This window comes from Salvelinus alpinus, chromosome 2, assembly GCF_045679555.1.
Source record: "Salvelinus alpinus chromosome 2, SLU_Salpinus.1, whole genome shotgun sequence".
In the NCBI taxonomy this organism is placed as follows: Eukaryota; Metazoa; Chordata; class Actinopteri; order Salmoniformes; family Salmonidae; genus Salvelinus; species Salvelinus alpinus.
The window spans coordinates 102,961,722-102,989,016 of NC_092087.1; the positions used below are offsets into that span (position 1 = coordinate 102,961,722).

Below are 27,295 nucleotides of genomic sequence, written 5' to 3' on the forward strand. Positions count from 1 at the left end.
GGGTCTTGTAGATGACCTGGAGCCAGTGGGTTTGGCGACGAGTGTGAAGCGAGGGCCAGCCAACGAGAGCGTACAGGTCGCAGTGGTGGGTAGTATATGGGGCTTTGGTGACAAAACGGATGGCACTGTGATAGACTGCATCCAATTTATTGAGTAGGGTTTTGGAGGCTATTTTGTAAATGACATCACCGAAGTCGAGGATTGGTAGGATGGTCAGTTTTACAAGGGTATGTTTGGCAGCATGAGTGAAGGATGCTTTGTTGCGGAATAGGAAGCCGATTCTAGATTTAACTTTGGATTGGAGATGCTTGATGTGAGTCTGGAAGGAGAGTTTACAGTCTAACCAGACACCTAGGTATTTGTAGTTGTCCACATATTCTAAGTCAGAGCCGTCCAGAGTAGTGATGTTGGACAGGCGGGCAGGTGCAGGCAGCGATCGGTTGAAGAGCATGCATTTAGTTTTACTTGTATTTAAGAGCAATTGGAGGCCACGGAAGGAGAGTTGTATGGCACTGAAGCTCGCCTGGAGGGTTGTTAACACAGTGTCAAAAGAAGGGCCAGAAGTATACAGAATAGTGTCGTATGCGTAGAGGTGGATCAGAGACTCACCAGCAGCAAGAGCTACATCATTGATGTATACAGAGAAGAGAGTCAGTCCAAGAATTGAACCCTGTGGCACCCCCATAGAGACTGCCAGAGGTCCGGACAACAGACCCTCCGATTTGACACACTGAACTCGATCAGAGAAGTAGTTGGTGAACCAGGCGAGGCAATCATTAGAGAAGCCAAGGCTGTCGAGTCTGCTGATGAGGATGTGGTGATTGACAGAGTCAAAAGAGCGTCTGCTAAATGACTTAAATGTAAATGTAAATGTAAAAGCCTTGGCCAGGTCAATGAATATGGCTGCACAGTACTGTTTCCTATCGATAGCGGTTAAGATATCGTTTATGACCTTGAGCGTGGCTGAGGTGCACCCATGACCAGCTCTGAAACCAGATTGCATAGCGGAGAAGGTATGGTGGGATTCGAGATGGTCGGTAATCTGTTTGTTGACTTGGCTTTCGAAGACCTTAGAAAGGCAGGGTAGGATAGATATAGGTCTGTAGCTGTTTGGGTCAAGAGTGCCCCCCCCCTTTGAAGAGGGGGATAACCGCAGCTGCTTTCCAATCTTTGGGAATCTCAGACGACACGAAAGAGAGATTGAAAAGGCTGGTAATAGGGGTGGCAACAATTTCAGCAGATAGTTTTAGAAAGAAAGGGTCCAGATTATCTAGCCCGGCTGATTTGTAAGGGTCCAGATTTTGCAGCTCTTTCAAAACATCAGCTGACTGTATTTGGAAGAAAGAGAAATGGGGAAGGCGTGGGCGAGTAGCAGAGGGGAGGGCAGTGCTGTTGACCGGGGTAGGGGTAGCCAGGTGGAAAGCATGGCCAGGCGTAGAAAAATGCTTGTTGAAATTCTCAATTATAGTGGATTTGTCGGTGGTGACAGTGTTTCCTATCTTCAGTGCAGTTGGAAGCTGGGTGGAGGTGTTCTTATTCTCCATGGACTTTACAGTGTCCCAGAACTTTTTTGAGTTTGTGTTGCAGGAAGCAAATTTCTGCTTGAAAAAGCTAGCCTTGGCTTTTCTAACTGCCTGTGTATACTGGTTTCTAGCTTCCCTGAAAAGTTGCATATCACGGGGGCTGTTCGATGCTAATGCAGAACGCCATAGGATGTTTTTCTGTTGACGGGATGAGATCAATATCCTTCCAGGATACCTCAGCCAGGTCGATTAGAAAGGCCTGCTCGCTGAAGTGTTTCAGGGAGCGTTTGACAGTGATGAGTGGAGGTTGTTTGATCGCTGACCCATTACGGATACAGGCAATGAGGCAGTGATCGCTGAGATCTTGGTTGAAAACAGCAGAGGTGTATTTGGAGGGCAAGTTGGTTAGGATGATGTCTATGAGGGTACCCGTGTTTACGGAATTGGGGTGGTACCTGGTAGGTTCATTGATAATTTGTGTGAGATTGAGGGCATCAAGCTTAGATTGTAGGATGGCTGGGGTGTTAAGCATGTTCCAATTTAGGTCGCCTAGCAGCACAAGCTCTGAAGATAGATGGGGGGCAATCAGTTCACATATGGTGTCCAGAGCACAGCTGGGGGCAGAGGGTGGTCTATAGCAGGCGGCAACAGTGAGAGACTTGTTTTTAGAGAGGTGGATTTTTAAAAGTAGAAGTTCAAATTGTTTGGGAACAGACCTGGATAGTAAAACAGAACTCTGCAGGCAATCCTTGCAGTAGATTGCAACACCGCCCCCTTTGGCCGTTCTATCTTGTCTGAAAATCTTGTAGTTAGTGATGAAAATGTCCGAATTTTTGGTGGTCTTCCTAAGCCAGGATTCAAACACAGCTAAAACTTCTGGGTTGGCAGAGTGTGCTAAAGCAGTGAACAAAACAAACTTAGGGAGGAGGCTTCTAATGTTAACATGCATGAAACCAAGGCTATTACGGTTACAGAAGTCATCAAAAGAGAGCGCCTGGGGAATAGGAGTGGAGCTAGGTACTGCAGGGCCTGGATTAACCTCTACATCACCAGAGGAACAGAGGAGGAGTAGGATAAGGGTATGGCTAAAAGCTATGAGAATTGGTCGTCTAGAACGTCTAGAACAGAGAGTAAAAGGAAGTTTCTGGGGGCGATAAAATAGCTTCAAGGAATAATGTACAGACAAAGGTATGGTAGGATGTGAATACAGTGGAGGTAAACCTAGGTAATGAGTGATGATGAGAGAGATATTGTCTCTAGAAGCATCATTGAAACCAGGTGATGTCATCGCATATGTGGGTGGTGGAACTGAAAGGTTGGATATCTAGTGAGCAGGGCTAGAGGCTCTACAGTGAAATAAGCCAATAAACACTAACCAGAACAGCAATGGACAAGGCATATTTACATTAAGGAGAGGCATGCTTAATCGAGTGATCATAAGGGTCCAGTGAGTAGAGGTTGGTTGGGGTCACGGCGATCCAGACAGCTGGCCGGGTAGCTGGCTATCCGTAGCAAGATAACATAGGATGGAGGTCTGTTTTTTTTTTTTTTTTTTTTTGTCACCTCGTTCGTTTCCGTCGGTAGATTAGTGGGGTTCCGTGTGGTAGAGGGGATCGATCCAATTGGCAAAATAGATATAGTGACCCAAGAAAAAAAAAGAAAAAAATTGTCCGGTATACTTATTCAGATAGCAGCCGATAAGACAGCTAATAATTAGCAGATGGGTATTCAGAAACGTCGCAGTGGAAAAGCCTGTTGAAACCACCTCGGACAATTACGTCGGCAGACCAGTCGTGATGGATCGGCGGGGCTCCGTGTCGGCAATAAGGGTCCAGTCCAATTGGCAAAAGAGGTATTGTAGCCCAAGAATTCGCTGGTAGACCTCTTCGGCTAGCCGGCAGATGGGCCTAGCTCGAGGCTAGCTCAAGGCTAACTGGTGCTTGTTTCGGGACAGAGGTGTTAGCCAGTAGTAGCCACTCGGTTGCAGCTAGCTAGCTACGATGATCTGGTGTAATTGTCCAGAGCTTGCGTCAGGAATCCGGTGATGTGGTAGAGAAAAAGCAGTCCTATATGCTCTGGGTTGATATCGCGCCTGCAGACTGGCAGGTATTGGCCCGAGCTAAGGGTGAAGACCGCAGCAGTGGCTAACTGACTACTAGCTAGTAGCTAGTTATCTGGCTAGCTTCTGATTGGGGTTACGGTTCTAAAGTATAAAAAATAGCAGATCCGTACCACATTGGGTGAGGCGGGTTGCGGGAATGTATATTCAGTTCCTAGATGGAAAGTGAAATTAAAATATATATGAAATGTATACGAAAAATACGAGGACTATTTACGCGGGACAAGACGGGACAAGACAAACACACGTCCGACTGCTACGCCATCTTGGAGCAATGCTTGACGTACAACGAAGAGCTGCTGGCAAAACGCACGAAAGTGCTTTTTGAATGAATGTTTATGCGCCTGCTTCTGCCTACCACCGTTCAGTCAGAAACTTAGATACTTGTATGCTTGTATGCTCAGTCAGATTATATGCTACGCAGGACACGCTAGATAATACCTAGTAATATCATCAACCATGTGTAGTTAACTAGTGGTTATGATTGATTGTTTTTTTTATAAGATAAGTTTAATGCTAGCTAGCAACTTACCTTGGCTTACTGCATTTGTGTAACAGGCAGTCTCCTTGTGGAGTGGAACGAGAGAGAGGCAGGTCGTTGTTGCGTTGGACTAGTTAACTGTAAGGTTGCAAGATTGGGATCCCCCGGGCTGACAAGGTGAAAATCTGTCGTTCTGCCCCTGAACAAGGCAGTTAACTCACCATTCCTAGGCCGTCATTGAAAATAAGAATGTGTTCTTAACTGACTTGCCTAGTTAATTAAAGGTATACATTTTTAGGTATTAAATTAAAGAAGAAAAAATTATTATAATAATTCGGCGCTCAAAAATACCGATTTCCGATTATGAAAACTTGAAATTGGCCCTAATTTAATTGGCCATTCCGCTTAATCGGTCAACTTCTAGCTCAGACTGTCCGCAATTGAATGAGAGAGGCTGGACTAAGGGCTTGTAGGCCTGTTGAAAGGCAGGTCCTCACCAGACATAACCGGCAACAACGTCGCCTCTGGGCACAAACCCACCGTCACTGGACCAGACAGGACTGGCAAAAAGTGCTTTTCACTGACAAGTCGCGGTTCTGTCTCTAGGGGTGATGGTCGGATTCGCGTTTATCGTCGAAGGAATGAGCGTTACACCGGGGCCTGCACTTTGGATCGGGATCGATTTGTAGGTGGAGGGGCCGTCATGGTCTGGGGCGGTGTGTCACAGCATCATCAGACTGAGCTTGTTGTCATTGCAGGCAATCTCAACGCTGTGCGTTACAGGGAAGACATCCTCCTCCCTCATGTGGTACCCTTCCTGCAGGCTCATCCTGACATGACCCTCCAGCATGACAATGCCACCAGCCATACTGCTCCTTCTGTGCATGATTTCCTGCAAGACAGGAATGTTAGTGTTCTGCCATGGCCAGCGAAGAGCCCGGATCTCAATCCCATTGCGCACGTCTGGGACCTGTTGGATCGGAGGGTGAGAGCTAGGGCCATTCCCCCCAGAAATGTCCGGGAACTTGCAGGTGCCTTGGTGGAAGAGTGGGGTAACATCTCACAGCAAGTACTGTCAAATCTGGTGCAGTCCATGAGGAGGAGATGCACTGCAGTACTTAACCTGTTTGGGATAAGGGGGCAGTATTTTCACGTTCGGATGAAAAGCGTGCCCAGAGTAAACTTCCTGCTACTCAGGCCCAGAAGCCAATATATGCATATTATTAGTAGTATTGGATAGAAAACACTCTGAAGTTTCTAAAACTGTTTGAATTATGTCTGTGAGTATAACAAAACTCAAATGGCAGGCGAAAACCTGAGAAAAATCCAACCAGGAAGTGGGAAATCTGAGGTTTGTAGTTTTCAACTCATTGCCTATCGAATGTACAGTGTCTATGGGGTCATATTGCACTTCCTAAGGCTTCCACTAGATGTCAACAGTCTTAGAACATTGTTTGAGGCTTCTACTGTGAAGGAGGGGGGAATGAGAGCTGTTTCAACCAGAGGTCTGCCAGAGTGGCATGAGCTGATCACGCGCCTACACGTGAGAGCGACCTGCGTCCCATTGCAATTCTAAAGGCAAAGGAATTCTCTGGTTGGAACATTATTGAAGATTTATGTTAAAAACATCCTAAATATTGATTCTATACATCGTTTGACATGTTTCTACGAACTGTAATATACATTTTTGAACTTTATCGGAACGTTCGCCTGGACTTGCCCGCGCCTCGTGAGTTTGGATTTTTTTACCAAACGCGCTAACAAAAGGAGGTATTTGGACATAAATGTTGGACTTTATCGAACAAAACAAACATTTATTGTTGAACTTGGATTCCTGGGAGTGCATTCTGATGAAGATCATCAAAGCGAATATTTAAAACGCTATTTCTGACTCAACAACATGGCGGGTATCTGCATGGCTTGTGTCTGAGCGCCGTACTCGGATTATTGCATGGTTTGCTTTCTCCGCAAAGCTTTTTTTTAAATCTGACACAGCGGTTGCATTAAGGAGAGGTATATCTATAATTCCATGTGTATATCTTGTATTATCATCTATTTATGATGAGTATTTCTGTTGAAACGATGTGGCTATGCAAAGTCACTTGATGTTTTTGCAACTAGTGAATCTAGTCACCTCAATGTAAACTCAGATTTTTTTATATAAATATGAATTTAATCAAACAAAACATGGATGTATTGTGTAACATGAAGTCCTATGAGTGTCATCTGATGAAAATAATCGAAGGTTAGTGATTCATTTTATCTGTATTCAGGTTTTTGTGAAGCTATCTTTAGCTGGGGAAAATGGCTGTGATTATTGTGGTTTTGTGGTGACCTAACATAATCGTTTGTAGTGCTTTCGCTAAAAAGCCTATTTGAAATCGGACACTTTGGTGGGATTAACAACAAGATTACCTTTAAAATGATATAAGACACATGAATGTCTGAGGAATTTTAATTATGAGATTTCAGTTTTTTTTATTTGGCGCCCTGCACTTTCACTGGCTGTTGTCATATCATCCCGTTACCGGGATTGCAGCCATAAGAAGTTTTAAGACTCCATCATGTTTCATCATTAGATGCTAAAGTCCTCCTTTAAGACCCTATCATGTTTAGAATGTGTCTGGAAGCGCTACTCTATCTATCCTACTCTCATCCATTCGGTTTTAATAATATTTAATAATAATAATAAATGTTATCATACGTAATAACTAACTTTAATAACTAGGGTTAATACCTGCCTGGCGTCCCAACAAAATCTTTATCTTTACCCCCCTCTAACAATACCGCTATAGAATTAGCATAGTAGGCCATGTAATTTAAGGTAATCTGAAATATTTAGGACTAACTAACTATTCCTTGCCACCCATTCTGAAACTCACTGCAGCTCTTTGTTAAGTGTTGCTGTCATTTCAGTTGCTGTAGTAGCTGACGTGTACAGTGTTGCGTCATCCGCATACATAGACACACTGGCTTTACTCAAATGTCGTTGGCATGTCGTTGGTAAAGATTGAAAAAAGCAGGTGCCAAACAGCTGCCCTGGGGAACACCCGTTCTGCCAGTCACATTCTGTTAAAGGTCCCCAAAGCACACACATCCCTGGGTCGCTCCTCTTTTCAGTTCGCTGCAGCTAGCGACGGGAACAAGCTGCAAGAAACACTCAAACTGGACAGTTTTATCTCCATCTCTTCATTCAAGGACTCAATCATGGACACTCTTACTGACAATTGTGGCTGCTTCGTGTGATGTATTGCTGTCTCTACCTTCTTGCCTTTGTGCTCTTGTCTGTGCCAAATAATGTTTGTACCATGTTGTGCTGCTACCATGTTGTGTTGGTGTCATGTGGTGTTGGTACCATGTTGTGTTGGTACCATGTTGTGTTGCTACCATGTTGTGTTGCTACCATGTTGTGTTGCAACCATGTTGTGTTGCTGCCATGCTGTTGTCATGTGGTGTTGGTACCATGTTGTTGTTATGTGGTGTTGCTACCATGTTGTTGTTATGTGGTGTTGCTACCATGTTTTTGTCATGTGGTGTTGCTACCATGTTGTTGTTATGTGGTGTCGCTACCATGTTGTTGTCAATTGGTGTTGCGTTGCTACCATGTTGTGTTGGTACCATGTTGTTTTGCTACCATGTTGTGTTGCTACCATGTTGTTGTTATTGTGTGTAGATTGCTGAGGAAATTGTTTGATTTAATCCATTTAAGAATAAGGCTGTAACGTAACAAAATGTGAAAAAAGTCAAGGGGTCTGAATACTTTCCAAAGAAACTGTAAGTGATTGAGGAGAGAGCATAGTTGCTATATTCAAATTAAAATTATTGACCTATAAGAGAACACATGACCAAAGCAAGTCGTGACCCATATAGAATTAAAACAATATTCATCTTAATCAGAAATATAATCGAATAAACAAATGTTTGCATAATCAAAGACATGAAAATTGGCGCTAACATTGTATTTAGCTAGGATTTCATATGACCAGGAAGTTATTGAGAATAACAATAGACAATAGTTAATGTTACTAGTTTAGGGATGAAGATAGTAAAGGTTCAATGTAAAGATGTTTTTAATTTGACGTGGAAACAACGTTTATTCAACCAGTGGGGGGCTTGTAAATGCCCCCAGGAAAGCGGAATGAGGAAGTCTTCATTGAGACAATGATAAACAGCAATCCGTGGGAGAGTTGTGGTGGATATTATAAAATAAGGATCTGCTGGAGTCCAAGTCAAACCAAGATTCTTTATTTCTGAGCTCAGAGAGAATAACAGAGTTTGGTATTTTATTAGGATCCCCATTAGCTGTTGCAAAAGCAGCAGCTACTCTTCCTGGGGTCCACACAAAACATGACACATAATACAGCACATCAATAGACAAGAACAGCTCAAGGACAGAACTACATACATTTTGTAAAAGGCACACGTAGCCTACATATCAATGCATACACACAAACTATCTAGGTCAAATAGGGGAGAGGGGTTGTGCTGTGAGGTGTTGCTTTATCTGTTTTTTGAAAGCAGGTTTGCTGTTTATTTGAGCAATATGAGATGGAAGGAAGTTCCATGCAATAAGGGCCCTATATAATACTGTACGCTTTCTTGAATTTGTTCTGGAAACTTGGGGACTGTGAAAAGACCCCCGGTGGCATGTCTGGTGGGATAAGTGTGTGTGTCAGAGCTGTGTGTAAGTTGACTTGTTAGAACTTTGATGATATCTGTACATTATAGGAACACCTGTGATGACAAAAGTACAATGATTCTGTGTTGCTTTAACTTGAGATTAAGAATCAGTGGTTGACACCTTGCACGTGCATGAAAAGGTCAACTGTCCAAAGTCAATGTCTGTGTGTAGAAACTATATTTTAGGTAACAGATGGATAAAGGGAACTAAGAGTTCCTGTTGATACTATGTTCCAGTCTTACTTCCAGTCTGACATGATAGCAATAAGGGGAAGAGTGATTGGGAAACTAACTGCCAATAACGCAATAAGCTGAACTCCGCCTAGCAGAGACATCTTTGTATTAGCAACTATTAATTATGAGCTTATATGGTATTAAAGTTAAGGGACATCACCCTGGGCGGGGTGATCCTCAGTAGGGGATAAAAGGGAAAACACCATCTTTTGAACTGAGTGTCTTGCTTGCAAATTTCTGAGTGTAAACTCCGGGGCGCAATCCTTATTAAACAAACTAACCTCTGATCAAATAAGTTTTCCTGTGGTATCTTGTGTGCTTCTCCCCATTGTGTATTATCTCATGTTGGTTGAGGTTGCTTTTCTGGTTTGAACTCCTTCCAACTCATTCCACACCGGGAGCAGTGTTAAGGCTTCTCCCCTGTGTGAATTTTCTAATGGGTTTGTAGGTGTCCTGTCTGGGCAAAACTCTTTCCACATTGGGAGCAGTGGTAAGGCTTCTCCCCTGTGTGTATTCTCTCATGTCTTTTCAGATCCCCTGACCGGTTGAAACACTTTCCACACTGTGAGCAGTGGTAAGGCTTTTCAACTGTATGTATTCTCTCATGTTGTTTCAGGTTCCCTAACTGGTTAAAACACTTGCCACACTGCAAGCAGTGGTAAGGCTTCTCCCCTGTGTGTATTATCTCATGTTTTTTCAGACCCCCTGACCGGCTGAAACACTTTCCACACTGGGAGCAGTGGTAAGGCTTCTCCCCTGTGTGTATTCTCTCATGAGCTTTCAAGTTCCTTAAATGGCTATAACTCTTTCCACACTGGGAGCAGTGGTAAGGCATTTCCCCTGTGTGTATTCTCTCGTGTATTTTTAGATCCCATGACCAGTTGAAACACTTTCCACACTGGGAGCAGTGGTAAGGCTTCTCACCTGTGTGTATTCTCTCGTGTGTTTTCAGGTTCCCAAACTGGTTAAAACACTTTCCACACTGGGAGCAGTGGTAAGGCTTCTCCCCTGTGTGTATCATCTCATGAACTTTTAAGTTGTTTAACTGGTTAAAACTTTTTCCACACTGGGAGCAGTGGTAAGGCTTCTCCCCTGTGTGTATTATCTCGTGTTTTTTTAGATCCCCTGAGCAGCTGAAACACTTTCCACACTGGGAGCAGTGGTAAAGCTTCTCCCCTGTGTGTATCATCTCATGTTTTTTTAGATCCCCTGAGCAGCTGAAACACTTTCCACACTGGGAGCAGTGGTAAAGCTTCTCACCTGTGTGTATTCTCTTGTGTTTTTTCAGGTTCCCTAACTGGTTAAAACACTTGCCACACTGGGAGCAGTGGTAAGGCTTCTCCCCTGTGTGTATTCTCTCGTGTTTTTTCAGATCCCCTGACCGGTTAAAACTCTTTCCACACTGCGAGCAGTGGTAAGATTTCTCCCCTGTGTGTATTCTCTCATGTCGGTACAGGTCAGTTAACTGGTAACCTTTCATTGCTACTAACCCCGGATCCGGGAGCACCCCCCACCCCCCACACACTGATTAGCATAGATAGCATAGCTTCAGAAGTAGATAGTAGCATCTAAATATCATTAAATCACAAGTCCAAGACACCAGATGAAAGATACAGATCTTGTGAATAAAGCCACAATTTCAGATTTTTAAAATGTTTTACAGGGAAGACAAAATATGTAAATCTATTAGCTAAACACGTTAGCAAAATACACCACTATTCTAACTCCATCAGTTTCTTACTCCTTCAGGTGCTATCACCAATTCGGCTCAACTAAGATATTGATAGCCAATAACCTATAAAAAAAACCATCAGATGACAGTCTGATAACATATTCATGGTATAGGATAGTTTTTGTTAGAAAAAAGTGCATATTTCAGGTAGAAATCACAGTTTACAATTGCACCGACCATCACAAATCCACTAGAATTACTAGATAGAGCAACGTGTATGACCAATTTACTCATCATAAAACATTTCATAAAAATAGACAAAGCATAGCAATGGAAAGACCCAGTTCTTGTGATTTCAGACCATATTTCAGATTTTCTAAGCGTTTTTCAGCGAAAACACAATAAATCGATAAGTTAGCATACTACATGTTCCAACGTTACCAGAGCATCGATTCCAGCCAAAGAGCGCTATAACGTAACCACCGCCAAAAGATATTAATTTTTTCACTAACCTTCTCAGAATTCTTCCGATGACACTCCTGTAACATCATTTTACAACATACATATACAGTTTGTTCGAAAAGGTGCATATTTAGCCATACAAAACCGTGGTTACACAATGAAAATACTAGGAAATCAAGCCTCAATATGTCTGACGTCATCTATCAGAGTGATCTAGTTTAATTAAAAGCTAATCATATACTTGACTAAAAAATACAGGGTTGACAGGAATCGAAAGACAAATTAGTTCTTAATGCAACCGCTGATTTACATTTTTAAAATTATCCTTACTTTTCAATACAGGGTTGGCCAAGTGAAGCTATACCAAACAAAATGGCGATATATGCGTTTAAAATATTTCGACAGAAACACGGTTTATCATATTAAATATTGCTTACTTTGAGCTGATCTTCCATCATATTCTTGGGCAATGTATCCTTTCTATGTTATAAACGTCTTTTGGTCGATAGATGTCCTCTGTCCTTCCAAATGTCCATCACCAACGACCGACACCCTAAAGCGTGTCCAAACTTTCAGAGTGCACGACAAAGAAATTCCTCAAAATCGCACTAAACGGATATAAATTGATATAAAACGGTTAAAATTCACTACATTATGATGTTTTTAACAACTATAACGACTGAAAACATGACCGGAGAAATACTGCTGGTTAGAAAACGATTTGGAACGAGGCAGGTCCGATGTCCTTTACGCTTCAGGCGCACGTTGAGAAAGGGTGGTCTCTGTACATTTTCGTCTTTTATAATGGCTGTGAACGTCCCATCGATTCCATTGAAAACGTGATGACGTACAGACACCCAGAGGAAGACGTAGGCAGTGTCGGTTTCTTCATAGCATTCACTGTCGCCTTAAAAACAGACCCCAGATCAGAGGTAAAAATTTCTGAAATCTGAACCCTGTCATGAAAAGTGCTGTAGAAATTGTTCTGTACCACTCAGAGACAAAATTTCAACTCCTATAGAAACTATAGACTGTTTTCTATCCAATAATAACAATAATATGCATATTGTACGATCAAGAATTTAGCACGAGGCAGTTTAATTTGGAGACACAAATATGCTAATGCGGAACAGCACCCCCTATAGTTGCAAGTGGTTAACTGGTTAAAACACTTTCCACAGTGGGAACATTGGTGTCTTCTTGTTGGTTTGGACGTCCCTGGTTCCTCTGAGTCTGGTCTTTCTCCTGCCAAAGACAGTGTGTTTAAAAAAAAAGAGACCTGAATGAAACCTCCACATGATAAATTGGCCTTGCTACGAGGGTAAATCCTAATCAGGTCGCTCAATAACCTAAGGCCAGTTTTAACAATCTTGGTGTGATTTTAAAACAAATGTAGAGTTTCCTGGTAATTACTGATAATGTTTACATTACTTATTTATTCATTCTGTTTTTCAAGTCAGAACACAAAAAACTAAACCGTTCTAGGACACTCAAGACACAGACGTCGCTTAATTCCAATCGAGCAGGTGGTTCTAAATATATAACTTTCATAGCTGTATGATACAGAATGCGACCTACAGTTGTGGCCAAAAGTTTTGAGAATGACACAAATATTAATTTCCACAAAGTTTGCTGCTTCAGTGTCTTCAGATATTTTTGTCAGATGTTACTATGAAATACTGAAGTATATTTACAAGCATTTCATAAGTGTCAAAGGCTTTTATTGGCAATGACATGAAGTTGATGCAAAGAGTCAATATTTGCAGTGTTCACCCTTATTTTTTAAGACCTCTGCAACCCACCCTGGTGTCAATTAACTTCTGGGCAAAAACATCCTGACTGATGGCAGACCATTCTTGCATAATCAATGCTTGGAGTTTGTCACTTATCACTTTTGCCTTATGGCAAGCTGCTCCTTCATGCTGGAAAAGGCATTGTTCGTCACCGAACTGTTGCTGGATGGTTGGGAGAAGTTGCTCTTGGAGGATGTGTTGGTAGCATTCCTTATTCATGGCTGTGTTCTTAGGCAACATTGTGAGTGAGCCCACACCCTTGGCTGAAAGCAACCCCACACATGAATGGTCTCAGGATGCTTTACCGTTGTCATGACACAGGACTGATGGAAGCGCTCACCTTGTCTTCTTCGGGACAAGCTTTTTTCCAGATGCCCCAAACAATCGAAAAAGGGGATTCATCAGAGAAAATGACTGTACCCCAGTCCTCAGCAGTCCAATCCCTGTACCTTTTGCAGAATATCAGTCTGTGTGCAGATGCACTCACACCTGCCTGCTGCCATTCCTGAGCAAGCAATGTACTGGTTGCGCCCCAATCCCGCAGCTGAATCAACTGTAGGAGACGGTCCTGGCGCTTGCTGGACTTTCTTGGGTACCCTGAAGCCTTCTTCACAACAATTGAACCGCTCTGAAGCCTTCTTCACAACAATTGAACCGCTCTCCTTGAAGTTAATGATGATCCGATAAATGGTTGATATAGGTGCAATCTTACTGGCAGCAATATCCTTGCCTGTGAAGCCCTTTTTGTGCAAAGCAATGATGACGACACATGTTTCCTTGCAGGTAACCATGGGTGACAGAAGAACAATGATTCCAAGCACCACCCTCCTTTTGAAGCTTCCAGTTTTGGGGGGGGGGATTCAATTCATTTGCATGTCAAAGTTGGACTTTGCAATTAATTACAATTCATCTGATCACTATTCATAACATTCTGGAGTATATGCAAATTGCCATCATACAAACTGAGGCAGCAGACTGTGAAAATTCTTATTTGTGTCATTCTCAAAACTTTTGGCCACGACTGTACACACTTCCTTAAACATAAAATAAGTAATTTTAAGTGGAAGTCCAAAACTTGTTTTTACGTCGAAGACAAAAAGCACATCAGTAACATCTCCCCGTTTTGACTATCGCTGATGTCATATTTTGGGTAAAGTAAAAAAACAAAGTGAAATATTTGGGAAGATGTTCCTAAAACTGAGAGTAACTACAATAAACAAAAATACACTGCTCAAAAAAATAAAGGGAACACTTAAACAACACAATGTAACTCCAAGTCAATCACACTTCTGTGAAATCAAACTGTCCACTTAGGAAGCAACACTGATTGAATTTCACATGCTGTTGTGCAAATGGAATAGACAAAAGGTGGAAATTATAGGCAATTAGCAAGACACCCCCAATAAAGGAGTGGTTCTGCAGGTGGTGACCACAGACCACTTCTCAGTTCCTATGCTTCCTGGCTGAAGTTTTGGTCACTTTTGAATGCTGGCGGTGCTTTCACTCCAGTGGTAGCATGAGACGGAGTCTACAACCCACACAAGGGGCTCAGGTAGTGCAGCTCATCCAGGATGGCACATCAATGCGAGCTGTGGCAAGAAGGTTTGCTGTGTCTGTCAGCATAGTGTCCAGAGCATGGAGGCGCTACCAGGAGACAGGCCAGTACATCAAGAGACGTGGAGGAGGCCGTAGGAGGGCAACAACCCAGCAGCAGGACCGCTACCTCCGCCTTTGTGCAAGGAGGAGCACTGCCAGAGCCCTGCAAAGTGACCTCCAGCAGGCCACAAATGTGCATGTGTCTGCTCAAACGGTCAGAAACAGACTCCATGAGGGTGGTATGAGGGCCCGACGTCCACAGGTGGGGGTTGTGCTTACAGCCCAACACCGTGCAGGACGTTTAGCATTTGCCAGAGAACACCAAGATTTGCAAATTCGCCAATGGCGCCCTGTGCTCTTCACAGATGAAAGCAGGTTCACACTGAGCACATGAGCACATGTGACAGACGTGACAGAGTCTGGAGACGCCGTGGAGAACGTTCTGCTGTCTGCAACATCCTCCAGCATGACCGGTTTGGTGGTGGGTCAGTCATGGTGTGGGGTGGCATTTCTATGTGGGGCCGCACAGCGCTCCATGTGCTCGCCAGAGGTAGCCTGACTGCCAATAGGTACCGAGATGAGACCCTCAGACCCCTTGTGAGACCATATGCTGACACATGCACATTTTTACTATCATTCTTCATGTCATTTATCTGTTTCATAGTGTAGTTTCTTCTTCTTTTTATTCAGTTTAGTCACATGATTTCTCAATTTGCAATACGTTTGCCAATCAGTTATACAGCCAGACCTGCTTGCCAACTCTTTTGCATCCCTCTTCATCATACCATTTTTTGATTCCTCATCAATCCACATGGATTGAACAGTTTTTACAGTAATATTCTTAATGGGTGCATGCTTATTAGTAACTGGGATAAGCAATTTCATAAATGTGTCAAGGGCAGCGTCTGGTTGCTCATCATTACACACCACGGACCAACAAATATTATTTACATCAACAACATAGGAATCACTACAAAACTTATTGTATGACCTCTTTTACACAATATTAGGCCCAGCCTTTGGAACTGTGGTTTTCCTAGACATGGCTACTATATTGTGATCACTACTACTGATGGATCTGGATACTGCTTTAAAACACATTTCTGCAGCATTAGTAAAGATATGATCAAAATATGTTGATGATTTAATTTCTGTACTGTTTGTAACTACCCTGGTAGGTTGACTGATAACCTGAACCAGGTTGCCAGCACTGGTTACAGTTTGAAGCTTTCTCTTGAGTGGGCAGCCTGATCACAGCTTTCCTCCAGTATTAGTTAATTAATTAACAGTGTCTTGAGTTTAGTTTGCCTGTTCAACAGTCTTGTAAAGATAGGGGGGGGGGTTGACTGGGACAGACAATGTAACATCCATAATGTTTTAAGGAAAAGTTTTTGTAAAACAAGCCCCTTACATCAGATTATCTTGAAACTTTCTCTCTAAATCTAACTTTCATCAAGGTTTATATGGTCTATTGGTTTCTCTCTTTTCATTGGCAGAATCCTTTTTCAGTGTTATGATATTCATAACATCCATATCCACCAGTCTATCTTCCTGTCAACTAACAGAACTCTGCTGGTTGTCCTGGTAACAGATACCAGTCTATCTTCCTGTCAACTAACAGAACTCTGCTGGTTGTCCTGGTAACAGATACCAGATCTATTGTATTTGTTCAAACTAAACTACAGCACTTACTTTGATGTGTCAAATCTGATCCTTTCTTCTCTTCTCCTCCTCTCACAGTTCCACTCAGCCCCGTTGTTTTCCTGCAGTCCACCAGCTGCACAGACAACCTCTTCATACCCAGCAGTAAGGTGCTACCGGGAGAGGCATGACACAGGGACTCCAGGAGGGAGGAAGGGCTAGCGTTGTCCTGGTAACCATAAAGAGGGGACACAGACACATATCATTATGGATGCTGATGTCACTGTTGTCATAAAGTGCCTTACAGAAACCCAGATCCCGATAGAGCAAGCTGTATGCTAGACCAGACCAAGCTGTACCATCTGGTGGTCTGATCTGGAGAGACTCTTCTCTGCCTCGTCAGCATCAGGATGTTGTTGAGGCTCCCCAGAGGATCCACGATAGTCACGTCTCTCTCCTGTGTGAACGAGAACATCAAACAGATGGTGCACTTATGACCATCGATTGCAATCAGAGTCTTACAAGAGGCATGAATATGTCTAAAAAAGTGCCTATAATGGCCATTTTCATCATGATTTTCTAAAATGTTGTTTGTGTTGCAAATGTAAAAGGGTCGTTCCAAGAAAAGGGGTCCTTTTGCGTCCCTTTGAAAATTTATTAGAAATTATGCTCCCAGATGTTGAATTCTGAAAAGCCTGTTTTATGAAGTGCACTTTAATGTGGACTACATGGATATTTCAATAAATCTAATATAAAAGTCACAAAAATATATGTACCAATGACGGATAGCACCTTTAACTTTTACAGCCTCAGAAACCCGGATCCGGGAGCACCCCCCACCCCCCACACACTGATTAGCATAGATAGCATAGCTTCAGAAGTAGATAGTAGCATCTAAATATCATTAAATCACAAGTCCAAGACACCAGATGAAAGATACAGATCTTGTGAATAAAGCCACCATTTCAGATTTTTAAAATGTTTTACAGGGAAGACAAAATATGTAAATCTATTAGCTAAACACGTTAGCAAAATACACCACTATTCTAACTCCATCAGTTTCTTACTCCTTCAGGTGCTATCACCAATTCGGCTCAACTAAGATATTGATAGCCAATAACCTATAAAAAAAACCATCAGATGACAGTCTGATAACATATTCATGGTATAGGATAGTTTTTGTTAGAAAAAAGTGCATATTTCAGGTAGAAATCACAGTTTACAATTGCACCGACCATCACAAATCCACTAGAATTACTAGATAGAGCAACGTGTATGACCAATTTACTCATCATAAAACATTTCATAAGAATAGACAAAGCATAGCAATGGAAAGACCCAGATCTTGTGATTCCAGACCATATTTCAGATTTTCTAAGCGTTTTTCAGCGAAAACACAATAAATCGATAAGTTAGCATACTACATGTTCCAACGTTACCAGAGCATCGATTCCAGCCAAAGAGCGCTATAACGTAACCACCGCCAAAAGATATTAATTTTTTCACTAACCTTCTCAGAATTCTTCCGATGACACTCCTGTAACATCATTTTACAACATACATATACAGTTTGTTCGAAAAGGTGCATATTTAGCCATACAAAACCGTGGTTACACAATGAAAATACTAGGAAATCAAGCCTCAATATGTCTGACGTCATCTATCAGAGTGATCTAGTTTAATTAAAAGCTAATCATATACTTGACTAAAAAATACAGGGTTGACAGGAATCGAAAGACAAATTAGTTCTTAATGCAACCGCTGATTTACATTTTTAAAATTATCCTTACTTTTCAATACAGGGTTGGCCAAGTGAAGCTATACCAAACAAAATGGCGATGTATGCGTTTAAAATATTTCGACAGAAACACGGTTTATCATATTAAATATTGCTTACTTTGAGCTGATCTTCCATCATATTCTTGGGCAATGTATCCTTTCTATGTTATAAACGTCTTTTGGTCGATAGATGTCCTCTGTCCTTCGAAATGTCCATCACCAACGACCGACACCCTAAAGCGTGTCCAAACTTTCAGAGTGCACGACAAAGAAATTCCTCAAAATCGCACTAAACGGATATAAATTGATATAAAACGGTTAAAATTCACTACATTATGATGTTTTTAACAACTATAACGACTGAAAACATGACCGGAGAAATACTGCTGGTTAGAAAACGATTTGGAACGAGGCAGGTCCGATGGCCTTCACGCTTGAGGCGCACGTTGAGAAAGAGGGGTCTCTGTACATTTTTGTCATTTATAATGGCTGTGAACGTCCCATAGACTTCATTGAAAACGTGATGACGTACAGACACCCAGAGGAAGACGTAGGTAGTGTCGGTTTCTTCATAGCATTCACTGTGGCCTTATAAACAGACCCCAGATCAGAGGTAAAAATTTCTGAAATCTGAACCCTGTCATGAAAAGTGCTGTAGAAATTGTTCTGTACCACTCAGAGACAAAATTTCAACTCCTATAGAAACTATAGACTGTTTTCTATCCAATAATAACAATAATATGCATATTGTACGATCAAGAATTGAGTACGAGGCAGTTTAATTTGGAAATGTAAAAAAAAAAATAATGCTAACAGCTCCCCCTATTGACAAAAGGTTAACAATTTATTGAGTACTGAACAACATATTAAAGTGTAGAACTTCAGTAGAATGCCCCTTTCAAACCCCACATTAGTTCAAGAAATGCATATTTTGTGCCCGTTTTTAAGTCAGTACTCACTGGTCTTAATCGACTCTTCAGCCTCCTCCTTTTTCACTCCCAAAACGTCTTCCTCCTCCTCTTTAATTGAGATAGCCTCCTCTTCCTCTTTTACTCCAAAAGGTTCTTCCTCTTCTTTCAATGTTATGGCATCTTCCTCCTTTTTGATTCTGAAAGCTTCTACCTCCTCCTCTTCCACAACCTCTTTCCCATATTCCTCTTTCACTGTAATATCATCCTCTTCTTCTTTCAATGAGATAGCCTCCTCTTCCTCCCTTTTCATCCTGAAAGCTTCTTCCTCTCCTTTCACCAGAGCTTCTTTCTCCGTCGAGATTAGTGAGCTCATGTTCCGGGCGATTAGCCTAGTGCAGTATCAATTTAACACATTAGCTAATTTAACAAGCAATCTACGTTTCAATGAACTAGTAGATATGTAAACAGAATTGTTTTTAAAACACTAAGAATAATATACACAAGATTTGTCTTAAACGCTTCAATGTTTCGGTTTAATGTTCGCTAGCAAACCACCACGTTGGTTGAATCAGAAGCCTTTTGTCGCTGTTGAAGAAGCCTCCAGTTCCGTCCACTAGATTATACGTCACGCAAGCAGCATCCCCTGAAAGGCTCAAATCGCCACCTGCTGACTGGAGTGGGTAACGCAGATTGGAAAAATATTATTTACAATGTTTATTCTTGCAAGCAATGTCATGAGAGCTAATAAAAAATTAAAAACAGATGTTATGTTTTCTCTTACTTCTTACAGCCAATACTTTCCTCCAGGGCTGACCTGCCCATTAGGTAGGATTAGGTGACAGATTAAAGAGTTTTCATTTTTATGTCATAGTTATTCTGAAACCACTGCCTGCAAGTCGTCTAAATTAGCCTAAGTGATTTGTATTTTCCTTCAACTTTCTGAAGAGGAAAAAGCCCGGAAATGCCCCTGTCTGAGTGCATTTGTCTACCATTATGTTTAGCTTTTGGGCGATTATGCTAATGACAACCATCTTCTGGTTGATGGAAAAGCTTTCCCACAAACTTTGTCAATTAGATGTCAACTACAAAGTAGTCTATGCCTACCTGGCAGAATGATATCATGATTATTTGCATCAATCCTGTTGTGATTTGTTCAGCAAACTCTGCAATCACATGTGTGCTACAGAGACACCACTAACCAAGCAAGGCTCTTGCTGGTGCCACTTGAATTAAAGGGTATCTACACACAAAAATGAAAATTTCTTAGATTTTTCTCAGACTTCAAAAGTGGTCTCCTGATGTGGTTTAAGTATTGTTGTGGACTTAGAACATCCAATATTGTTGTTTTTCTATTAACAGTGTGATTTAGAGAGAAAAACAGAAAAACAGGGACAAATCAGAAACCTGGAAAAACGGAGAAAATGGAATTAGGTTAAAAAAAGAAAAGACAACGGATTTGATACAGATGTTATATATAGATAGAGATGTTATAGGGCCCTAAATATTCTATTCAGTTTCTCTCATTACTGGATTATCTAGGGATAGTGTAGAGTAACAGCTGTATCCTGAAGTGACCTTTAACCTCCCTGCTCCTCAATACTTCTTCCACTGGATCAAAGCTTCAGCCAAGTAGGATACATGATAGTGGCAACACATGGAGTTGGGTTGGATATAGTCATGGTAGGATACATGATAGTGGCAACACATGGAGTTGGGTTGGATATAGTAATGGTAGGATACATTGGGCGGCAAGATGTTCTTTACCATTCGGCCATCAGATTTGCCACCAATGTTCCTTATAGGACACCTCACTGCACTCTATACTCCTCTGTAAACTGGTCATCTCTGTATACCAGTCGCAAGACCCACTGGTTTAATGCTTATTTATAAAACCCTCTTAGGCCTCACTCACCCTTGGCTAAGATATCTACTGCAGCCCTCATACTCCACATACAACACCCGTTCTGCCAGTCACATTCTGTTAAAGGTCCCCAAAGCACACACATCCCTGGGTCGCTCCTCTTTTCAGTTTGCTGCAGCTAGCGACGGGAACAAGCTGCAACAAACACTCAAACTGGACAGTTTTATCTCCATCTCTTCATTCAAGGACTCAATCATGGACACTCTTACTGACAGTTGTGGCTGCTTCGTGTGATGTATTGTTGTCTCTACCTTCTTGCCTTTGTGCTCTTGTCTGTGCCCAATACTGTTTGTACCATGTTGTGTTGCTACCATGTTGTGTTGCTGCCATGTTGTTTTGCTACCATGTTGTTGTTATGTGGTGTTGCTACCATATTGTGTTGCTGCCATGTTGTTGTTATGTGGGGTTGCTACCATGTTGTTATGTGGTGTTGCCACCATGTTGTGTTGCTACCATGTTGTTGTCATGTTGCTACATGTAATAATAACATATATGATTTATATAAAGTTCTTTAGTAAAAAAACATTAGTGACATAATTTTGTATTTAATATTACATAGTAAACTTTAATAATTGTAATATGTATGTTTAAATGACTGTACTAAAGTTTTTGAATAAAATAAAAGGTTTGAAAGAAAATGTAATTTACCTTCAATGAAATATATCTCTCTCTCTCTTTCTCTCCCTCTGTCTCTCCCCTTGGCTGGGAATGTTAAGGGTCAAGAAGTTGTGAATCTAGGGGGCCCTTGCACACAGGGGAACTATATGTATGTAACACTATAACTTTACGTCCGTCCCCTCGCCCATACCCAGGCGCGAACCAGGGACCCTCTGCACACACCAACAACAGTCACCCATCGTTACCCATCGCTCCACAAAAGCCGCGGCCCTTGCAGAGCAAGGGGAACCACTAGTTCAATGTCTCAGAGCAAGTGACGTCAACGACTGAAAGGCTGCTAGCGCGCACCACCGCTAACTAGCTAGCCATTTCACATCGGTTACATGTACACAAAATAACTAACCTGGACCCCCAGGTGTCTTTCAAAACATATGTTTTACTAACGACCTAAACAGATCATTTTTACCCTTTTAAAAATAGTTATGGGGGGAGGTCCGGGGGATGTCTGTCTTTGAAAGGGTCATTGTAATATTTAAGATGTCCCCTTTACTGATGACCTAAACAGATACATTTTACCCTCCATAAAAGAGTGTCCGAGGGATGTCTCAGTCAACCCCCCCAAAATAAGCCCCAGAGACCTCACACCATCCTCTTTGAAAGGGTCATTGTACTCTTTAACTATACTTCCTTTACTGATGACCTAAACAGATCACTTTTACCCTTTAAAAAATAGTTGTCAGCTGTCCAGATGTAATGGTCAAGAGGTCGTGAACCTAGAGGGGCCCTTGCACACATGTTGTGTTTAGGCAGACATAGGTTTTCTGTTTATGAAGGAATAAATGATTGACAGGATATAGACCACAAAATAAAAGATAACTGTATTCTTACCAATGTGCCCTTTACTAATGACTTAAACAGATCATTTTACTCCATGAATAACCTTTTACTGCAGGGGGCTAAATCAGGGGCCTTCAATGCTGCAGAAATGTTTTGGTACCCTTCCCCAGATCTGTGCCTCAACACAATCCTGTCTCGGAGCTCTACGGACAGTTCCTTCAACCTCATGGCTAGGTTTTTGCTCTGATCTGCACTTTCAACTGTGGGACCTTATATAGACAGGTGTGTGCCTTTCCAAATCATGTCCAATCAATTGAATTTACCACAGGTGGACTCCATTCTAGTTGAAGAAACATCTCAAGGATGATCAATGGAAACAGGATGCACCTGAGCTCAATTATGAGTCTCATATAGCAAAGGGTCTGAATACTTATGTAAATAATTTTTTTGTGTTTAAAACATTTGCAAAAATGTATAAAAAACTTGTTTCCGCTTTGTCATATGGGGTATTGTGTGTAGATTGCTGAGGAAAATGTTTGATTTAATCCATTTAAGAATAAGGCTGTAACATAACAAAATGGGGAAAAGTCAAGGGGTCTGAATACTTTCCCTGTAAGTGATTGAGGAAAGAGCATCATTGCTATATTCTAATTAAAATCATTGACCCATAAGGGAACATATGACCAAAGCAATGCGTGACCCATACAGAATTTAAAAAATATTAATCTCAATGAGAAATATAATTAAATAAACAAACGTTTGCATAACCAAACACATGAAAACTGGTGGGAACATTGTATTTAGCTAGGATTTCATATGGCCAGGAAGGTTACTGAGAATAACAATAGACAATAGTTAATGTTGCTAGTTTAGGGATGAAGATAGTGAAGGTTCATTATGTTAAAGATGTTTTTTATTTTGACGTGGAAACAATGTTTATTGGAAAGTAAAACAAAGAACTCTTCATTGAGACAATGATAAACAGTAATCCGTGGGAGAGTTGAGGTGGATATTATAAAATAAGGATCTGCTGGAGTCCAAGTCAAACCAAGATTCTTTATTTCTGAGCTCAGAGAGAATAACAGAGTTTGGTATTTTATTAGGATCCCCATTAGCTGTTGCAAAAGCAGCAGCTACTCTTCCTGGGGTCCACACAAAACATGACACATAATACAGAACATCAATAGACAAGAACAGCTCAAGGACAGAACTACATACATTTTGTAAAAGGCACACGTAGCCTACATATCAATGTATACACACAAACTATCTAGGTCAAATAGGGGAGAGGGGTTGTGCTGTGAGGTGTTTCTTTATCTGTTTTTTGAAACCAGGTTTGCTGTTTGTTTGAGCAATATGAGATGGAAGGAAGTTCCATGCAATAAGGGCCCTATATAATACTGTACGCTTTCTTGAATTTGTTCTGGAAACTTGGGGACTGTGAAAAGACCCCCGGTGGCATGTCTGGTGGGATAAGTGTGTGTGTCAGAGCTGTGTGTAAGTTGACTTGTAAGAACTTGGATGATATTTGTACATTATAGGAACACCTGTGATGACAAAAGTACAATGATTCATGTGTTGCTTTAGCTTGAGATTAAGAATCAGTGGTTGACACCCTGCACGTGCATGAAAAGGTGAACTGTACAAAGTCAGATGTTGAAACTATATTTTAGGTAACAGATGGATAAAGGGAACTAAGAGTTCCTGTTGATACTATGTTCCAGTCTTACTTCCAGTCTGACATGATAGCAATAAGGGGAAGAGTGATTGGGAAACTAACTGCCAAAAACGCAATAGGCTGAACTCTGCCTAGCAGAGACATCTTTGTATTAGCAACTATTAATTATGAGCTTATATGGTATTAAAGTTAAGGGACATCACCCTGGGCGGGGTGATTCTCAGTAGGGGATAAAAAAGGAAAAACACCATCTTTTGAACTGAGTGCCTTGCTTGCAAATTGCTGTAAGTGTAAACTCTGATCAAATAAGTTTTCCGTGGTCTCTTGTGCACATAGGGCAGAATTCCCTTACAAGACTATGCAAACAATTTGGGATTTTCAACACATTTTCATGTTTCCTATAAAAAAAGAAGTGATGCAGTCAGTCTCTCCTCAACTCTTAGCCAAGAGAGACTGGCATGCATAGTATTAATATCAGCCCTCTGATTACAATTAAGAGCAAAACGTGCCGCTCTGTTCTGGGCCAGCTGCAGCTTTACTAGGTCTTTCCTTGCAGCACTGGACCACACGACTGGACAATAATCAAGATTAGACAAAACTAGAGCCTGCAGAACTTGCTTTTTGGAGTGTGGTGTCAAAAAAGTAGACCATCTCTTTGAGGCTAGACCTCTCCCCATCTTTACAACCACTGAATCTATATGTTTTGACCATGACAGTTTACAATCTAAGGTAATGCCAAGTAATTTAGTCTCCTCAACTTGTTCAACAGCAACACAATTCATTACCAGATTCAGCTGAGGTCTAGAACTTAAGGAATGATTTGTACCAAATACAATGCTCTTAGTTTTAGAGATGTTCAGTACCAGTTTATTACTGGCCACCCATTCCAAAACAGACTGCAACTCTTTGTTAAGTGTTTCAGTGACATCATTAGCTGTGGTTGCTGATGCGTATATGGTTGAATAATCAGCATACATGGACACACATGCTTTGTTTAATGCCAGTGGCAGGTCATTGGTAAGAATAGAAAATAGTATAGGGCCTAGAGAGCTGCCCTGAGGTACATTACACTTTATATGTTTGACATTAGAGAAGCTTCCATTAAAAACCCTCTGAGTTCTAGTAGATAGAAAGCCATAATGTGGATTCAGAGCTGAGGTTGAAAAGCCATAGCACAGACATTCTTAAAAAACAGGTTATGGTCAATAATATAAAAGGCTGCATTGAAATCTAACAATAGAGCTCCCACAATCTTCTTGTTATCAATTTCTCTCAACCAATCATCAGTCATTTGTGTCAGTGCAGCACATGTTGAGTGCCCTTCTCTATAAGCATGCTGAAAGTCTGTTGTTAATTTGTTTACAGAGAAATATCATTGTATTTGGTCAAACACAATTTTTCCCAACCGTTTGCTAAGAGCTGGCAGCAAGCTTATAGGTCTGCTGTTAGAACCAGTAAAGGCTGCTTTACCACTCTTGGGTAGTGGAACTACTTTGGCCTCCCTCCAGGCTTGAGGACAAAGACTTTCCTCTAGGCTCAGATTAAACATATGACAGATAGGAGTGGCTATAGAGTCAGCTACTGTCCTCAGTAGCTTCCCATCTAAGTTGTCAATGTCATTATTGATTGATAACAATTTTTCCACCTCTCTCACACTAACTTTACAACATTCAATACTTGCACTGCTTTTCTTTCATTATGATTTTTTACAAGTTTTTTTTCCATCATTCTTTATATCATTGATCTTGGCTTCCTAATAAAGTGTATTATTTTGTTGAGTTTGGTCACATCATTTCTCCATTTGCAGTACGTAAGCCAGCCAGATGTGCAGCCAGACTTATTAGCCACTCCTTTTGCCCCAACTCTTTCAAACATACAGTTTTTAAATTCCTCATCAATCCATGGAGCCTTAACAGTTCTAACAGTCAAATCAAATCAAATCAAATTTTATTAGTCACATACACATGGTTAGCAGATGTTAATGCGAGTGTAGCGAAATGCTTGTGCTTCTAGTTCCGACAATGCAGTAATAACCAACAGTAATCTAACCTAACAATTCCACACTACTACCTTACACACACACACAAGTGTAAGGGATAAAGAATATGTACATAAAGATATATGGATGAGTGGTGGTACAGAACGGCATGGCAGATGCAGTAGATGGTATAGAGTACGGTATATACATATGAGATGAGTACTGTAGGGTATGTAAACATAAAGTGGCATAGTTTAAAGTGGCTAGTGGTACATGTATTGCATAAAGATGGCAAGATGCAGTAGATGATATAGAGTACAGTATATATACATATGAGATGGGTAATGTAGGGTATGTAAACATTGTATTAAGTGGCATTGCTTAAAGTGGCTAGTGGTACATTTTTACATAATTTCCATCAATTCCCATTTTTAAAGTGGCTGGAGTTGAGTCAGTATGTTGGCAGCGGCCGCTAAATGTTAGTGGTGGCTGTTTAACAGTCTGATGGCCTTGAGATAGAAGCTGTTTTTCAGTCTCTCGGTCCCTGCTTTGATGCACCTGTACTGACCTCGCCTTCTGGATGATAGCGGGGTGAACAGGCAGTGGCTTGGGTGGTTGTTGTCCTTGATGATCTTTATGGCCTTCCTGTGACATCGGGTGGTGTAGGTGTCCTGGAGGGCAGGTAGTTTGCCCCTGGTGATGCGTTCTGCAGACCTCACTACCCTCTGGAGAGCCTTACGGTTGTGGGCGGAGCAGTTGCCGTACCAGGCGGTGATACAGCCCGACAGGATGCTCTCGATTGTGCATCTGTAGAAGTTTGTGAGTGCTTTTGGTGACAAGCCGAATTTCTTCAGCCTCCTGAGGTTGAAGAGGCGCTGCTGCGCCTTCTTCACAACGCTGTCTGTGTGGGTGGACCAGTTCAGTTTGTCCGTGATGTGTACACCGAGGAACTTAAAACTTTCCACCTTCTCCACTACTGACCCGTCGATGTGGATAGGGGGGTGCTCCCTCTGCTGTTTCCTGAAGTCCACAATCATCTCCTTTGTTTTGTTGACGTTGAGTATGAGGTTATTTTCCTGACACCACACTCCGAGGGCCCTCACCTCCTCCCTGTAGGCCGTCTCGTCGTTGTTGGTGATCAAGCCTACCACTGTAGTGTCATCCGCAAACTTGATGATTGAGTTGGAGGCGTGCATGGCCACGCAGTCGTGGGTGAACAGGGAGTACAGGAGAGGGCTCAGAACGCACCCTTGTGGGGCCCCAGTGTTGAGGATCAGCGGGGTGGAGATGTTGTTACCTACCCTCACCACCTGGGGGCGGCCCGTCAGGAAGTCCAGGACCCAGTTGCACAGGGCGGGGTCGAGACCCAGGG

General features: G+C 41.8%; 3 protein-coding genes across 4 annotated transcripts in view; all 3 read right to left on the reverse strand.

The window, feature by feature from the left end:
* The window catches only part of LOC139552066 (zinc finger protein interacting with ribonucleoprotein K-like), a 28,154-nt gene extending 8,890 nt beyond the window's left edge, over positions 1 to 19,264 (reverse strand). Inside the window, exons 1-3 of the mRNA XM_071363445.1 lie at positions 18,940 to 19,264; positions 16,561 to 16,691; positions 16,253 to 16,430 (exon numbers count right to left, since the gene is read on the reverse strand). Of these exons, the coding sequence (XP_071219546.1) occupies positions 16,253 to 16,430; positions 16,561 to 16,691; positions 18,940 to 19,264 (634 nt within the window). The remainder of the gene's footprint in view (positions 1 to 16,252; positions 16,431 to 16,560; positions 16,692 to 18,939) is intronic.
* The window catches only part of LOC139547168 (zinc finger protein 32-like), a 304,099-nt gene that overhangs the window by 81,927 nt on the left and 194,877 nt on the right, over positions 1 to 27,295 (reverse strand). The window lies entirely within an intron of this gene.
* Positions 8,353 to 10,641, reverse strand: LOC139547199 (zinc finger protein 135-like). Its single transcript, XM_071356290.1, has one exon. The coding sequence runs from the start codon at positions 10,515 to 10,517 to the stop codon at positions 9,471 to 9,473; it is 1,047 nt and encodes a 348-aa protein (XP_071212391.1). The 5' UTR covers positions 10,518 to 10,641; the 3' UTR covers positions 8,353 to 9,470.

Excerpts from the sequence above, each read along its gene's own strand:
- LOC139547199 (XM_071356290.1), bottom strand. The coding sequence starts at position 10,517 with ATGAAAGGTTACCAGTTAACTGACCTGTACCGACATGAGAGAATACAC.